This window comes from Arvicola amphibius, chromosome 6 (genome assembly GCF_903992535.2).
Source record: "Arvicola amphibius chromosome 6, mArvAmp1.2, whole genome shotgun sequence".
In the NCBI taxonomy this organism is placed as follows: Eukaryota; Metazoa; Chordata; class Mammalia; order Rodentia; family Cricetidae; genus Arvicola; species Arvicola amphibius.
In genome coordinates, this window is record NC_052052.2 from 151,714,844 (window position 1) to 151,731,902 (window position 17,059).

The 17,059-nt window shown below is 54.4% G+C and overlaps 1 protein-coding gene across 4 annotated transcripts; it reads right to left on the bottom strand.

The window, feature by feature from the left end:
* Nucleotides 1-612: 612 nt before the first annotated feature.
* On the bottom strand, nucleotides 613-16,226 carry Pdlim7 (PDZ and LIM domain 7). 4 transcript variants are annotated; one of them, XM_038333232.1, is made up of 13 exons: nucleotides 16,169-16,226; nucleotides 15,116-15,222; nucleotides 11,610-11,761; nucleotides 11,476-11,506; nucleotides 10,538-10,554; nucleotides 10,147-10,283; nucleotides 9,990-10,026; nucleotides 8,966-9,027; nucleotides 8,585-8,819; nucleotides 7,402-7,582; nucleotides 1,331-1,451; nucleotides 1,130-1,245; nucleotides 613-946 (listed from the first exon to the last, which is right to left on the bottom strand). In XM_038333232.1, the coding sequence occupies exons 2-13, from the start codon at nucleotides 15,209-15,211 to the stop codon at nucleotides 860-862; spliced, it is 1,272 nt and encodes a 423-aa protein (XP_038189160.1). In that variant the 5' UTR covers nucleotides 15,212-15,222; nucleotides 16,169-16,226; the 3' UTR covers nucleotides 613-859. The 4 variants fall into 4 exon arrangements, with proteins under 4 accessions (XP_038189160.1, XP_038189159.1, XP_038189162.1 ...); XM_038333231.1 differs by lacking the exon at nucleotides 10,538-10,554 and adding an exon at nucleotides 10,912-11,030; XM_038333234.1 differs by lacking the exons at nucleotides 613-946; nucleotides 1,130-1,245; nucleotides 1,331-1,451; ... (1 more) ...; nucleotides 8,585-8,819; nucleotides 8,966-9,027 and adding an exon at nucleotides 9,437-9,787.
* Between the last annotated feature and the right edge of the window lie 833 nt (nucleotides 16,227-17,059).

Genomic DNA, 17,059 nt, shown 5'->3' on the forward strand with positions numbered 1-17,059 from the left:
CCACATGGCAATTCACAGCTGTCTGTAGCTCCAGTTCTAGAGGATATAACACCCTCACACAGACATACTTGCAGGCAAAACACCAATGCACATAAAAAATGTTAAAAAAAAAAGAATTGCAAGCACCTGGCAAGGTGGGTGGGACGATCATATGACAGGTAGGTAGCTTCTGGTACATACTAGATTCCTAGCAACATTGTCCAGAGATCCCTGCGGCTTGTCATGGGGTCCTGTCTCCAACACTGCCTTTCCCTGGAACCTCCCTGGACAGTTCAGACCCCCATCTAGGGCTTGAGCCTGGCACTCTGGCTCCCCTCTCCAGCAGATGACACGCGGGCTCACTTGGTAGCCACTGCTGGGCATGTCCCACATCTGCACACCCACCCCTAGCTACGTACTCTAACCTCCAAGGTAGGCCTGACCAGCGGCTTCCTTCCCAGCTGTGGGCACTGGGCCCAGCACATGGGGTCCACACTGCACCTTCTTCCCAGTGACCATGCAGCTTCCACATTCACAAGAGGCTCAGCTCCAAGAACTGTCTTAGAGAACCCCAACCCGCCTTCTGCTTGAAGCCCTACCGTTTCAGATGCAAAGGGGGAGGCAGACAGCAGGCAGCTAGATACAGGTTTATTGTGACACTGGAACCAGGCCTAGTATGGCCAGCACCAGTGAGTGATGGTGGTGGAAGTGAAGTAAGGGGATTGTGAAGAAGGTGAAACAGGATTCAGGGAACCCCAGGATCCGGCCAGGAGTTGGGGCTGGGACAACCACTGCCAGCCCTACCCAGAAACATTGAGGGTGATCACTCGATTTTTCACCCCTCAGGCAGGGTGGGGCGGCAACAGTACGGGGAAGGCACTCAGACGTGGGAGAAGGCATGGCTCTTGCAAAGGGGCTTGTCCTTCTTGGAGTAGAAGGTCTTTCCTTCCAGGTTGATTTGACAGATCTGGGGACAATGAAGGTCCAGTCACACAAGGCTGGGGGAGTGGGAGAGGCCCTTTCCCAACCTGCCCTACATCCCTCAGGCAGGCAGGAGATGGGTGTGGGGTGGTGGGGCATGCATGCACGCACGCACACACACACACACACACACAAAAACACACACACTGGGGGGAGGGGGTGTGCTTACTGCGCAAACAAAGCATGTGTCATGCCAGCTGAAGCCCAGAGCTTCCAGGAAGCGGTCTCCGGCATCAATCTTGAAGTCACAGCCTCGACATTTCGTGCCAAACATCTTCTCATAGTCTGGTAATGGGGTCATGGAAAAGAGGGTCTATAGTCACACTGCCCCCGACCAGGGCCCTCCTCGACTTCCTAGGGCACCAGATACCTCGCTCGCAGTAGGGCGCCCCTTCCTCCATGTAAAAGGCTCTGTTGCGAATAGGTGTCTTGCAGGCAGCGCAGGTGAAGCAATGCACGTGCCAAGTCATCTTCAGGGCATGCATGATCTCCTGAAAGAGGCCACAGTCTCTGTCAGGTTCAGCCCAGCCCCCAGAACACAGGAAAGCCGGCATGGGCCCTCCCACTGTGTGAAATATTACATTTACATATGTACAGCTCCCAGAGCCACTGCCAACTCTCCAAGTCCGCATGTATTAGGTCTCCTCAGACTTGCATGTCTCAAACAGCTCCCAGACTTTCTATCCCCAACCCGCTCCTCCCACAGTCAATCCTCCCATCTGTTCAGGCCAAAATCCACCTCCTCTTTTTTATTTTTTAAGTTGTCTCATGTAACCCTGGCGAGCTTTGAACTCCTAATGCTCTTCTCCACCTTCTGAGGGTGGGTTTTCAAGTGTGTCCCACCACGTCTGACTCAAAATTCCCCCTTTCTCTCGCAGCCCACATCAGTGAGTACTGAAGGGTCCACCTTTGAGACACACCCAGCCTGGTGACAATTCAAAGGCCTGCTGGGTACAGAGTTCAAATGGCCTATACAGCTTATGAAGGTCCTGTCTTTAAGAAAATCCAAGCCCTGCGCAGGATATAGCAGTCAGGCCTGTCCTGTTCCCTCCCCTCACTCACACGCTGATCATGCCACACCAGCCTTTTGCCTGTCACTGACACGCCAAGCACACCATGTTGGGGTTACATCCCAGCTATCCTTCTACCCACACAGGTCCCTCTTCACCTGAAGTCTCCCCACCTCTGATTTTAAGTTTCTGTGTAGAAGTCATTCTCCCCACAGAGCCCACTCTGACAGCAGTGACCGCTCAATGTCACCTCTCCTACACCACACTGGTAGGGCCTCTCCCTCTCCTGTCCTGGAACATTTACTTCACTGACACCCTCCCACTTCCCCCATCCTTCTTAGACGAGGAAGACTCACTCTGTGAATGGATCTATTCCAACGGTGCCTAACCCACTGTGGGTCCTCAGTGAACTTGGCCCCAGAGGATGAGCTCTCCCCAGGGACAGACTGGCCATCCTGGAACTGTTAAGTTCACCACAGCCAGAGGCTGTGTAGGGGCACTCAGCCAGAGCTTTATCCTCTTGTAAAACATGGCTGCCTATCTTGGGAACTAAGTGTCTGAACCCAGTCTTGTTGGACTGTTTAGAAAATGACCCCAGGTTTGCAGCCAGGGACCCCAGGTTCTTATAAGCCAGATGGGCCCAAGTGGAGCCTGTGTCCCTTGGGGATTACCTGGACTGATTCAAACAGTGGTTCTGACAGGTTCAGTCCGAATGACTTGAAAGCTTTTGTTTTTCTTGGTGCCCCTCGTGTGATAGGCTACTCTACCACTGATCTATACCTATATATCTAGCCCAATCTGAAACAATACTCACTGACTCAGAAATGCAAGCGTTGCCATGACTAACATAACTCTGGGGGACATTTTAGCTCTGGGGTGACAATACATCTGTACTGCACAAAACTACACCGACTAGTCATCTCTGTGTCTGGCATCTTACTGCCCTGGTTCCCCCCGCCCCATAGCTTTCTGAAGCTCATCAGACCCGCCTTCACACCCCCCAACACTTTTCCCTCACCCTCTCAAGTGCCACCTGCAACACAAACTGTTCTTCCGCTTGTGGCCTTCTCTGAGGGAATTCCCACTTGTGTTGGCCTTCCTCTTGAGGCCACTTTCTGTTCACTAGCTCAAGTGTTTACTGACCACCTTCCACCATGGGGCACAGTCCTTAAATCAAACAGCTCTGCTATTTGACTCAGAGTCCACAGCAAGGGGAGCAGGACAGGACTAAGGACACGGGACAGTGAGGTGGCTGTGCCGGAGGGCAGTCTGATGGGAAGAGAAGGTATTGGTGGGGAGGGCAGTGATGGCACACGCCTTTCAATCCTAGCACTGAGGAGGCAGACACAGGTGGATCTCAGAGTTTGAGGCCAGCCTGGTCTACAGAGTGAGTTCTAGGACAGCCAGGGCTACACAGAGAAACCCTGTCTCAACAAATAAGTAAATAAACAAATTAACTAATTAGTTAATTAAAAGGTATTCCTGGGATTGGAGAAATGGATGTACTCCCTTAAAGGGGACCCAAGTTTGTTTTCCAGCACCCATTTTAGGTCACCTGTAACTCCAGGTCCAGGGCACCTGACGCGCTCATCTGGTTTCTAAGGGCACTTACATTCATTCAGGGATGCACATACCATTAAAAAGTTTAAGAAAAGAGGAGGATGAAGAGGTTCGTGAGGAAGTGACAGCCAAATCTCGGCTGAGGAAGAAGGGCGGTGCTAAGAGGATCCAGGATGCAAAGGTGGGGCAGGAGAGGGGCCGGAGCTCCCTGAGAAGATGAGCGCCTGGAGGGCTGCCGCATGAATGCGGGCAGTGAAGTTCATGACTGGACAAGAACTAAGCCGTCAGGCTATCCCTAGAGCGTGCCAGGTGTCCAGCAGTAGACCCCCTACCCTGACAATGCTGACATCATCTGAGGTTTGTGCTGCTCTCCCACTCCTGCGTGTGGGTGTGGAGTCAGGAGCAGAGAGGATTTAGGGCCCTTACTGGAACACCCGGGAGACTGATGAGGTCACACTTTTATCCCTGGTAGGGTAAATTCCTTCCTTTCAGGCATCTGATGAAACTATGTGGCCACCCAAAATAAAGGTTGTGTTTCCCAGCCTCCCTTGCAGCTAGGTGTGGTCACTGACTGGGTTCTGATTAACAGGCTGGCAGCCGAAGGGCTAAGTGACAGTGCCCTTTAAAGATGGGTGCCTCCGGTCTCTTCTTCCTTTTCTGATCTGGGCTATCTGGAATGTGGACACCTTGGCCAAGAGTCAAGAGGCATCCTGGACTATGAGTCCATGCTGAGAATGGCTGGACGACAAAATAAAGTAGCCTCAGTCCCAGGCCACCTCTGGGTGAAGCTGCTAAGAGTTCTCTATTCCTTACTAATCTGAGTGTCACACTGTGGACTCTTTGGCCACACCCAGCAGCCTTGCCTCTGTATCCAGAAAGGAGGAAGCAGAAAGCAGAGAAAGCCCAAGCTGGAAGAAAAGACACTGGAGTGGCCCTGGGCTCAACCTCACACTTTTTGTTTGTTTTCTCAAGACAGGGTTTCCCTGTAGCTTTGGAGCCTGTCCTGAACTATGGAACTAGCTCTTATAGACCAGACTGTCCTCACAGAGATCCACCTGCCTCTGCCTCCCAAGTGCTGGGATTAAAGACGTGTGCCACCACTGCCCGGCTCTCAACTTCATACCCTTTCTCCTTCCCAGGTCTCAGTCTCCATAGTGCAAAATAGAAACACACTCAGGTTGTCGCCCGTACCTGTCCTGCTCCCCACCTTGAGCCCAGGACACCTACAGTTCCCTCTTCTCCAATGAGAGTGCCTGGGAGTGGGCTCCCCTTGGGTCACAGGCTTGATCTGCCTGCCAGGTTTACACTCTTTCTACACATACTAGTGAAGTGAAGTCTCAAGTCCTGTTTTGATGGTAGCCAGGCTTGTGCAGAGAAAATCTGGTTGGATTATGCTCGTGTTTAGCCTTTGAGGGACAAACAGGGTTTGCATCAAATGTTTCAAGTACTGGCGTGTTATCTTCCAGTCTTAGCATAGTACATTAGGAGCGGCAGACACTGGGCTGGCTGCTCATAGCTTTGAACACTCCCTTCACTTCTGCTGGCAGCTGCAACCCAGACTGGAGAGCGAAAGCACAAGTGGCCCTCAGAGTCCTCAGGTCCACTCTCCGACTTTGATTAACAATGAATCAACAATACTTGGGAAGCCTGAACTGGACAGATGCAGACTCCAACTTTTTGTTTTGTTTCTTTGTTTTGAAGACAAGGTTTCTCTGTGTATCAACCCTGGCTGCACTGAACTCCCTCTGTAGACCAGGCTGGCCTCAAAAACAGATCCACCTGTTTCTGCCTCCTGAGTATAGATGCTACTTCTTGTTCTTGTCATTATTCTTTAAACAATACAGTGTAACAACTTTCTATATTACATTTATATTTATCGGGGATTATAAATGATCTAGAGATTATAAATGATCTAGAGACGGGCTGAAGTACAGAGGAGGGTGTGCATTGGTCACATGCAAGTGACGCTACTTTATGTAGGGGAATTGCGCACCAGTTCCTATGGGGTCCGGGACCAACCCCCCCATGGCCAGCTAGCGTGACAAACACACTGGGCTTCCTACTTCCCATGTAGTCAAGGGGGATGGATAGCATTTCTAGCCGATAATGGAAGTCAGTTTGTATTTTTTTGGGGGGTTCAAATGCAAAACCTTACATGCAAGGCGTAGGCTTGATCCCAGCACACCCTACCCCACTAGAAGAACAATATTTGCCTCGTCTCTCCTGCCTGGGCCTCAGAAGTCATCTAACAAGCATTATATAATACAGGCACCCCTGAGTATCACTCTAGCCCAGGAATTCTTTTGATTAAAATAAATAACCCTATTTCTAGCAGTGCAATGGTCTTTTCTGTTACTGCAGCCAAATGCAGTCCCAGTTGGAGCAGCAGCTGTCTCGACCATTTCCCTTCTTAGGGTAATATCAGCCTGATGTATTTCAGGGCACTACCCATCCCTCGGTCACCATGGTTCAGATGGAGCTCCAAGCCACCTGTCAATTTTGACAGGATGGAGATTCACCTGACAGCTACAGGGGTAGGCAGACTCCAGCCCCAGGCAATCAGACACGGGGAACTTGACGTGACTCAAGCTAAGCCGATGAGCGGCAGCATCAAAACCTCCAGGTATCAGTAGGACTGAGGTGTTGTCTCTACTGCGGAGCTAACCTGGGGAAATGAAACCTTATCCAGAGAAGAGCATGCCGGGAATGAATCAAGCCAACAAAAGTAAAAACAGGCAAACTCGGGAGACCATGGTGTTTGGCTGCGCCTAAAGTTAGCATCTTACAGCCCTGGCTGTCCTGGAACTCCCTTTGTAGACAGTCTGGCCTTGAACTCACAGAGAGCCACTTGTCTCTGCCTCCTGAGTGCTGGGATTTAAAGGCATGCACCACCACAACCTGGCTCTTTTTTTTAGGGACTTATTTATTTAGTATGTATACAGTGTTGTGACTGCACACGAGAAGAAGGAATCAGATCTCATTACAGATGGTTGTGAGCCACCATGGGGTTGCTGGGAATTGATCTCAGGACCTCTGGAAGAGCACCTAGTGCTCTTAACCACTGAGCCATCTCTCCAGTTATCTTCTATTTTTTTTCTTCTACTCTTTCAGGTTGGAGAGGTAGTTCAGTGGTTAAGAGCACTTGTTGCTCTTGTAGAGGACCCTGGTTTGGTTTCCAGCACTCACATGGTAGGTCACAACCGCTTGTAACTCCAATTCCAGGGGACACTGTCTTTCTGACCTCTGAGAGCACCAGACATGAATGTGATGCACACACATATATACTGGCAAAGCACTCAATGCCCATAAAATAAATATACCATTTTTTTTTTTTAAAAAAGGGTTGGTCTTTTAAGACTGTCCTGGCTAGTTGGATGGTGGTGATGCAAACCTTTAATCCTAGCACTCAGGAGGCAAAGGCAAGCCGATCTAGGAGTTTGAGGCTAGTCTGGTCTACCAAGCAAGTTCAGGACAGTTAGGGCTGTTACAAAGAGAAACCCCATTTCAAACAAACAAAAAATGGACCCAGGCTGGTATAAACTGAAGCCATTACTAGAATGTTTTTTGTTTTCTCCAGGCAGAGTCTCACCATGTAACCCAGACTGGCCTGTTACCCATAATCCTCTTGCCTCTGCTTTCCAAGTGCTGGGATTAGAAGCAAATGTCACCATGCCCGATGAGGCTGTTTGTACACGGGACGGTACCAGGGCCTTGTACAGCTATGCGAGTCTCCTCCACTGACCTACAGTCTTGGCTGTTAGGATCCTGGAGATTCATGCTGAGAGCCCCACACTGAACAATGCTGACAGGCTCGACGTTCACTTTCTTGCCCGCCCACCTGCCCTCCTGCCCTCCTGCCAGCCCCACTCACTCCAGTGATCTTCTTCTTGCATTTGGCACAGCTGGGTGCATAGCGCACATCATAGCAGGAGGGGCAAAAGATCGCCCCCTTCTCCTCGAAGAAGCCACCCTCTTCCAGAACCTTTCCACACTGGCTGCACACAAATTCTTCAGGGTGGTATGCATGGCCCAGCGCTACCAGGTAGCGGCCCCTGCAGGGAGAGGGCATGAACACACATGAGGTAGACATTCCGGGAGGAAGACAGGCCTGGTCTCTCCATACAGAAGAGGGACCAAACGTAAGACCAACCCTTATATAGTCTTTTGATGATGGAAGCTGTTTTGGTGCCCTGGTTTGGGAGGGAACTTCAGACTACCAAGACACTCCTGGGGGGACTACTGTCCACTGTGAGGATGAACCTTCAACAGACCCTGGTGGACACCATCCTGCTTGCCTGTTCCATTTTGCCTGAGCAGGGGCCTGGAGGCCCTAGATAAATGGAGGGGATATTTTACAAATTCTTTGCCTAAAGGCTGATGGGAGACAAGAGCAGCCCACCAGGGCCAACTAGGAAGGTTCTAGAATCTGGCTCTGAAGGACTGTGTGACTTGGCTGTGTTCCAGGGAGCAGTGCACCTGTGGCCTATTGGTTCTGAGAGCAGCAGCTTAGCGGAGCCCAAGCGTGAGGGGGAAGCGGCAGACAGGGAGGCCTTCTTTATCCAGAGTGTGGCAAAGTGAGAGGCACAGCTTCAGAGTACCACTGGCACCTCCCTGCGCTCACTGCTATAGGCTGGTGTGCGCGTGGTAGGAAGTGTAGGATTAAGAACCTGAGGATTGGGGCTGCTGGGATAGCTCAGCAGTTAAAAGCACTTGCTGCTCTTCCACAGGACCCAGCTTTGTGTCCCAGCAACCCACATGAAGGCTCACAGACATCTATAACTCCACCCAGTTTTCCAGGGAAACTTGGTGGCCTTTTCTAAAGCTTTCTGTGGGCACCAGGCATGCAAGTGGTGCACAGATACACACACGGGCTACACACCCATACGAAAAGCAAAATAAATTTAAAGAGATTCCACGCTAGATCCCGCCCTGCTTTAACCAAATTCTCAATTCTCTCAGAGTAGCAGCTGAGGTATGGCCGGTGGATAAAGCGAGCCAGGACCAGGCTGCAGCGCAGGAAAAGACCAGGGTTGGGGGGGGGGGAGGACACTCACCGGATGATCTTGTGGCATTGGTGGCAAATGGGAGTCTTGCCGTTATTGTTGCCCCCTCCTGCGCCCCCTCCAGCTGCGGCCTGCACTATGGAGGTGCGGTTCTGCAGAGGCGTGGGTGTGGCTGGCTGGCTATGCCTGGTCAACACTGTGCTAGTTTTGTCTGGGGCATAGCGCTCGGCAAATGCAGGGTCCACGGCCCAGGGTGGGCGGCTGGTAGGGCTGGGGGTGGTGGGGCCTGACAGCCAAGGGAAGTAGATCCAGAGGGGTACTCAGGGAGCCCAAAGTGCGAAGGGTAGAGCCCAGGGTTGCCTACAAAAGCCCACCACCCCTATGATCATGGAGGCTACCCACCCTTCTTCAGACCCAAGCCCACTTTCTTACCAGGCCAGGGTTCCTGGGGTATAGTTGAGGCTGGGGCTGGGGCTTCTGTCCTGGGCACCTGGCTGCAAGATCTGCCATTCAAGGCCCTGCCTGGCTGAGGGTCTGGGCATGGTCCCACCCCCTAACTTCAGTTGTGCTGACCCCATGGGTGAAGCGTGAGTGCATGAGAGATGCTGGGATGGATTCTGGGTCCCTCTGGGGTACAGGTAGGAAGGGGTGCTTCCCCTAAGTAGGTTAGAGCTATCTGGTCTGCTATGTAGAGCGTGGAAGCAGGGTGGGGCTCCTGCTCCTACAGCAGCCTTTGAGTCTCCTCTCATACGGGAGAACCACGGTAAGGCACCATCATCTTTGTTAGGTACTTCCTCCCACCGAGAAGGAGACCACAGGACCCACGCCAAGTCTAAACCACTTAACATCCCATACGCAAAACATAACCAGACCCAACAAGACAGAAGACAGAGGCAAAGGAAGCAGGGCTGAGAACGTTTATTTTCATGCTCAAGGCAGTGCAGACCTGGCAGACAGTAGTACCACAGGGCCAAGAGGGAAGGCAGTGTCAGACGAAGCCAGGCCCTGTGCCAGGCAGGCTTGCCAGGACCAGGCCAGAAGGAGGTTCAGGTCAGGAACATGAAAGCAGTAGGCAAAGCTTGGGGCACTGATGGGGTGCCCTGGGAGGGAGTAGCAGAGAAAGGACAGCAGAGGGCAGCAGGCTGGCAAGGGCCAGGCTACGACTGCACGTTGAGCACGTGGGCAGAGCGCTGGTGGTGCCAGTCCCGGAGGCGCGTATAGCGTGGGCTCTGTAGCTCCAGGACATACTTTTCCCTGAGGAGCAGAGAGAGAGAGAGAGGAGGAGGAGGAAGAAATGAAAGGAAGGAGATGGAAGGGAGGCAGGGAGGATGGAGGGAAGGAAAGGCGGAAGGGAGAGAACAGAGCCCTGGCAGGGGAGGGCTGGGAGCAGATACGGGCAGTGGCTGGAACGGAAGAGTGGGAAGTTAGGGAGAGGGGCTAGTGCCCACGCTTTTACCTTGACTTCTTCATGTATTCCTCATCCGGGTCTTGCACTGAGAGGATAGAGGCAGGCATTGACCAAGAGAAACAACGGTCACCCAGCCTCGAGTCCTGGCAAAGTCAGGCCTAGGCTAAGGCCCAGAGAGTCCGCCCTGACCTGGGCCAGCACTTACTGAACTCTGTGCCCGTGAGGTGGGCAAGGATGCGGAAGGAGCGGGACTGGCCTGTCCCCGGCCGTGGCCGCCAGTCTTCGGTATCCTCCATCAGCCGCTGCTTGCTGGCATCGGGGACCAGCTGTCTGAGCAACTGTCTGTGGGAAGGGTGTGGCTCAGAACCTCTGGTTCTGGTGAGCACCAGGGGCAGCCCCTCCCAGGATCTGATGTGCATGGGTTACGGTGCAGGTGAGAGAGGGGAAGGGTGAGGGGGTGGGGCAAAGGGCCCTGCTGGATAGGTGGGTGGGTAGGGAAAGGAGAGCTAGGAGCAGGGTAGCCAGGGCAGGGAGGGGCTACCACCCAAGGTGTCAAAAGGAAGGAAAAAAGTGAGAGGAAGAGGGGGCTCACTGACTTGTCAGGGGTCTGCACCTGTGAAGGAAATAAGACAGACAAATAAAGGGACAGACACGGAGAAGAAAGATGGGGAGACCAGAGCAGTGGAGAGGGAGGCAAGATGGCCATGAGTGTCTGAGACTCTGTCGGCCCAATACCACATCCCAACCCCAGACTGCCCAGGAGGGCGGAGCCTGTGCAAGAGCAACAGCCTTAGGTGGGGGTCTATGCCCACAGCCCTACCCAGCCGCCAGGGACTGCTGCCACACGGTTAAGGGACTGGGGTACAGCACAGACTGAGCAGTAGCGGGCAGCTTGTGTGTGCTTGTGACAGGGCTAGACAGTGTGGACCACAGACAGGAGTGAGTGGGCAAGTGGGCGGGGCTGACATACCCATTCTGCTGCGGGGTGCTGTCAGTAGGTGGGGGTGCCCCAAAGGGCCGGGCCGTCTTGTTGAGGGAGGCGCTTGGTGCAAAAGTATACCTCGGGGGGTCGGCGGGAGGGGTCAGGGCCTGGGCAGAGACAGAGCCGGGCAGGGTGGGTGGGAGTGGGGGCTGAGGTGGGAGCAGAGTCACCACCACCAAGGACAGTGACAGGTCCAGCTCCACTTACACAACTGGCCAGAGGCTAAGGGTGGAGGGGTAACTACAATTTCAAGGGGCCCATCTGGAAGTGATGAACTCAACCCACTCTGGGCCAAGGGAGACCAAGGATGGGCAGGCGCACACAGCACAGGCTCGTGGGAAGAAGCAGGCAGACAGACAGGCAGGCACGTGTGCGCCCAGACCGTGCGGCAGCTCCTAGCTCCACTCTCAGTTCCCACATACTGCCCATACTGGCATCTGCCCTCTGCCCTTAGTCAGGAAGAGGGTACCAAGGCTGGGTCAGGGAGGGCGGGTCAGCCCATTAGTCCAAGCCCCTCCCTTCCTCAGCCTAGATATCGCCCGCACAACCTACCTTCTGTGGTTTGCTCTGAACAGGCTGGGCTCTGGAGAAGAAGAGAAAGGAGTGACAGCGGGTGAGCCAGATCAGAGATGCCCTCACCCCTTCATCCTGTCTCACCCCCCACTCCTCACCCTCCACCCCCGTACCTGCTAAGACCCAGGCTGAGGCGCTCCCCACAGGCACGGATCTTGTTCTGGGCCTCAATGTGTGTGAGGTTCCCTGCGTTCTCGCCGTCAATGCTCAGCACCCAGTCTCCCACGGCCACACCAGCCTGTGCAGCTTTGCCTCCAGGAGTGAGCTGGGGGAAGGGAAGGACAGAGGCCCATGGGCATACGCACACCCAAATGCACAACTGGCCATTCCACGGCTTGACTGTCTGTTCTCCTCTGTGACCCTCCCTCACAGTCCAGACACAGCTGGCAGATAGCCACCTTCAGGCTAAAGGCCACACTTGCAAGCTAGGACCACAGCCTTTGAGGTCTCTGTTGGTCTGCTCTGTAGACGCTTTCACCCACAGACTGCCCTCCATGGATGGCTGCCCATCTGTGCTGCTAAGACTGGGCTACAAAGGCCTAATAGGTGGGACCAGCGTTACCTGTATCAGGGTCCTAGCAAGTGTCCCATCTCATATCTGAGCTGCTACCCGTGGCCCCCGCTCCCCAGCTCCTTCCCCAGGCACTGAATGCCTTCATAAATGTACTCTTGCTCTCATTGCTGAATACTCTTTTTTTGTTTTTTGCTTGTTTTGTTTTGTCAGCCAGTGCTGGTGACCACCATCCCACCAGGCCTACTACATTCCCTCATTCGCCACCCAAACCAGAAAATTCCCAACTCAAAGCCAAAAAGACTGGAGACATGGTAGTCATCCAGAGGTCTGAAATCAAGGGACACCCGGCCATCTGGCAAGGGGCCTCGCACCACACAGAGCAGGCCGAATTTACACTTCACGGGTAGTGGGAAAAGTGGGGTGCAGGCTATCAGAGGCCCCAGCGGGCTTCTCAGGTGAGCTGCTGCAGTGTCTACTGAAGCACAGGGAAGGCAGAGAGGTTCTGGGGATGCTAAGGACAGCCTCTGACTCAGAGACTGCAGACACTGGGACAGAATGGGGAGCTGGACTTGACAGCTCTGTTCTGTGCCTGAAGGGGAGGTGAGCAGAGGAGAGAGGGTGAGTCACAGCCCTTTCTTTACCTGCTAACAACCGGTAAGAATAGCAACTCCAGAACACCTAGGATTGACACCGCATCTCCCAGCGTGCTTGCAGAGGAGTCTGGAGACACACCCTGCTCACACTCAGAAAAGACACAGCACCGCCAACACCTGAACTCAAGTCATGTAGCCAGCAAGAGCTGCAGCCAGGGTTTGGTTCTCCACCAGAACAGGGCACCTAGGCTGTGCAGGAGTTTGCAAGTGAGGAGAGCTCCCCAAAAAGACTCTGGGGAGCTGGGTGGTGGTGACACTCCTTTAATCCCAGCACGGTCTACATACTGAATTCCACAACACCCAAGACTATAAAGAGACCCTGTCTCAAAATAAATAAATTTTTTTAAGAAAATTTAAAAAAAAGACTTTAGGTAGCAGGCCTAGCACTGTACACACACAATGCCCACACTCGGGCACACTGAGCAGGACTGGCAATTCAATTCCAGATCTTGTCTGAAAAGAGACTCCTTCATGCCTTAGCTAATTTGGGGTCTTCATGCCCCTCTCACCTTCATTTCGCTCCCGACAGTGCCTTATAATGGGGACAGGGAAGTGACACCTCAAAGGGGAAGTGACTTGCGCATGGTCACGGTGAGTCAACTGATACATGGAAACCTGGCTTAGCCACTCCTTCCTATACAGGCTGCTTCCTGAGAGGTACGGGGTGAGACTGAGGTTGGGGGGGGGGATCTTCTGAGGAGGAGCAACTGGCCCCTTAAAAAGGAATGGAGGAGTGAGGAGGGCAGGAGAAAGCATTTGAGGGGTCAGACAGCAGGCAAAGTGGGAGAAAGCAGCATGGGGGCCTCTGGGAAAGGTGGCTAGTGGGATTAAGGAGGGAAAAGGCAGGGGACTGGACAGTGTTACAGATGTGGGTGAGTCAGCCTGGGAGCTCCACTGAGCAGCCCAACCCCCAAATCCCAGACATTACCTCATTTTCCAGGCCTGGGCCCACAGCCAGCCCTAGCCCCTCCTACCTCCCTCTACTCTGGGGTCAGGGGAGGGATAGCGAGCTGGCTGGCCCAATTTAGAAAAGCCCACCCCACCCATCAGGGCCCCATTCCAGGGCAGGGCTCAGCTGGTGGCCCCACCCACACGTTAAGGCTGCTGACAAAGGAGCCCAGGGACCAGAGTGCCCCCAACAGGCAACATCTCAGAGGCCATCATTACCGACTAAGAAACCAAAACCTACACCACACTGGCTAGCACTTTCCCAGAGGGGAGGAAGATGTAGGATGTATGTGTGGGGGAAGGGTCCATTGCTCTTAGTCACCCTGCTGGTTGGGGCGGATTCCAAGACAGCCCCAGGGAAGGGTCCTGGGAAGAAGACAGCCTGTATCCCAGCCTACCCTGAAGGATCCTGGGGAGAATGCCTGCCTGCCCTGGCCACCACGTCTGGATCCCACAGAGATGCAGTCTTGACATCCTTCTCAGGCTGAGCAGTGCTGGGAAATTCTCAGGCCCTTCTGGGCTGGGCTTGCCCTGGGTTTCCTGCCAACAGCTGCCTGCCTACTCCATGGCTGGGTGGGCCTTCCTAGGCAGGCGGATATCAGGGCAGGAAGTCCCTGCCCCCTTTTTGACCCTCTAGGTCAGTCAGAGATACCAAGTTGGCGTGCTGCCTCACCCGCTCTGGCACAGTTTGCTTTAGTCCTACTGACACAAATGACTGACGGGTGGATCAGGTGAGGGGCCACCAATGGGAGTGAGGGGCCTAGACCTGGGCCAACCCTTCTGGGTTCTGTTGACTAGCCACCGTTGGCCATCCCAGCTGGGGCTGCATTCTTGGGCTTATAAGGCAATCCCCCTGCCACAAGGAGGAGTCAGCTCCAGCCCCACCCCCCGCATCAAACAGAGGAATGGGAACAAGAATCCAAAAGGCCAGTCTCACTACACCTCTGCTTAGGGTCAAAGGTCACTACAGCCTGACTAGAACCAGCAGACTGAGACTAGGGTCCTCGGCTCAGCTTGGGAAGAGATCCTCTTCCTTAAACTTACAGAAGGGACAAGCCGTTTTGTGCCTCAATTCATATCCATGCTCTGCCAGGGACTTGCTGAATGAGCTCCTCCATCCCTCCAAAGTTCTGTCACTTGGCAAAGCAGGAATGACCATTGCTATCCTTGGGTAGCAGTGATATTAAAGTTAGGTGCTGCTTGGCACCTGGCTCCACACTCTTCAAGCTAAGACACTTCTTGGAGACATCAGCCGGGATCCAGTACTGCAGAATCGGTTTCTCCTTGGTGGGATAGCACCGAGTACCAGGTCAAAGCAGGAAAGCTGGGGGCGGGAGCTCCTCTTCTACTAGCTACCTAGTTGGGACTCCCTGGAATAAGTGTCTATTTGGACCAGGATACTCCTATCCCGTTGGCCCCAGTTTGCTCCTGCCATTCCCATCATTTCCTGGAAACATGAGCACCCAAGAACCCTTGGGGAGTACGTTCCTCAGTCTAGGCTCACCCGAGAGATGGAGAGGGGCACATTGAAGTCCTTGCCCCCTTGCAGCCGGAAGCCCCAAGGTGCTGGTCCCTCCAGCACTACCTTGAAGGAATCCATGGTGTCTGTTCCTGTGAGGAAAGGGGAGAACGTGAGAGTCAGCACTGCAAACTGGCGGGCAGGTCCAGATCTTGTCACTAGCGTTGCCCAGGTACCAGAAAGCACAGGCGGCCACTCAGCACACACAGGCACTGGGAGGCAGGTATCTCATTGGGTTTGTCGGGGCTCCTGGCAGGCAGACCTCACAGGCAACAGGCAAGTCAGCTCCTCACCCTGCCCCCTGCTACCGGGAGAGTGAGGAAAGTCCTCATCAAGCTCCACTTCTTTTCTCTTCCAGGGATGGGCTGTGGGGCTAATTGGCACTGCTTGGCCCAAGCTAACCTGGAATCTCAGGAGGGCGGCAGGGTGAGTCAGGGGCCAACTCCCCCTCCTTCCCCGGGTCCCAGCAGGCCGCTGGAGTCTGCTCGGACTATATAAGGCTTGTAAGCTGACACTGGAGAGAGTCCGTGGAGGGAGCACTTTAGGGGCTCGGGATGTGAGGGGGAGGGGTGAGGAAGGAGACCGCTGGAGTGGGTTCTAGCCATTTTGGGACAGGTCGAGGCTGCAGGCAGCCAGGGCGGGACCCCTGGGCACAGCAAGGGGGGAAGAAGAGGGGTACTGGCTCTGTGGAGAGTGACGGGGCCAAGTCCCTAACGCGTGGCTAGGGACGGGAATTCTTTCTGGAAGGCAGAGAAAGTAGTGCCACCCACGCACGAAGCTCCCTCCCTTCCCAACGTGACTCTGTTTCCCCTCGTCTCCCGCCCCAGCCGGGCGCTTGGCCGCGTCCCCACCGCACACGGTGGCGCAGGCGCCAATCAGCACCACTTCGCCGCAGGAAGGCGGGGGCGGAGGCTGCGGCCGAAGCTAACCGAGGGAATCTGGCACAGGCCACGACCGCCCACGCCCTCACCAACATCTCGGAAGGCCACAGGACCCCACGGGCTGCAGCCCACGAAGTCCCCTCGCGGCCGCCCGTACCTGAGTGCCCAGCTGGGCCGCTGCTCCGCAGCCTCCCGGAGCCGCGCTGGGATCCGCCGCTGCGCTCTGACCCCGCCTCCGCGGACGCCACGCAATTTGAGCCCGCGGAAGGGGGCGGAGTCCTAGGCCACGCCTTCCCCAGGCCACGCGAGTGGACATCCCGGGGTCGGTGGGAGGACCCACCCGGTCTATAAGCCCTGAGTCTCCGGGAGAGGCAAGGAGAGATCGGGCATTTACCCGGGCACTTACTCTCTCGAGCCCGATCGCCACCCAGCCTGCGCCCTGCTCCAGGCTCTCACCCAAGCCCCTTGCGCCTCCCACTGGCGAAAGAGAAGAAAAAGTAGCCTTTTAAAACACCTAGGTTTTAGTGGTCTCTCTCCTTTTTCTCCCCTTGTGGGGGAAAATGACCTCATAATACTCTTCTGTCAGGATAATGTAGAGGTCAATATGGACGGCACCGTCAGAGATTTCTGACTGCCTAAATTCCAGGGAATGGAGCGAGACAGGGTAGTTTCAAGTTAGCTTTCCGGGGGTTGGGGATGTAGCTCAGTGGTAGAGGGCATGCTTAACTTGTCGGAAGCCCTTGGTTCAATCCCCAAAACCAATCAACCAAAGTGAGTGAGGCTCGCAGGACAATCTGGAAGCCAATAAAGAAGTAAGTAAATAGTAAGAGCTGACAGAGTCTCTGTTGCCCCAACAACAGAGTTGGAGAGGGCCCCTTGCTCCACTTGGGGCCTGGCAGTGTGAATCCATCCAGACAGAACCAGCAATCCACGGTCCTGCGACTTCCACCTAAGCTCCCAGCACCACTATTGGCAAGGATTATATACCCTTTATACCCCCACCAGAGTTCACAGTCCCTCCTATGGGGTTGGGGTGGAAGGGGCTGCC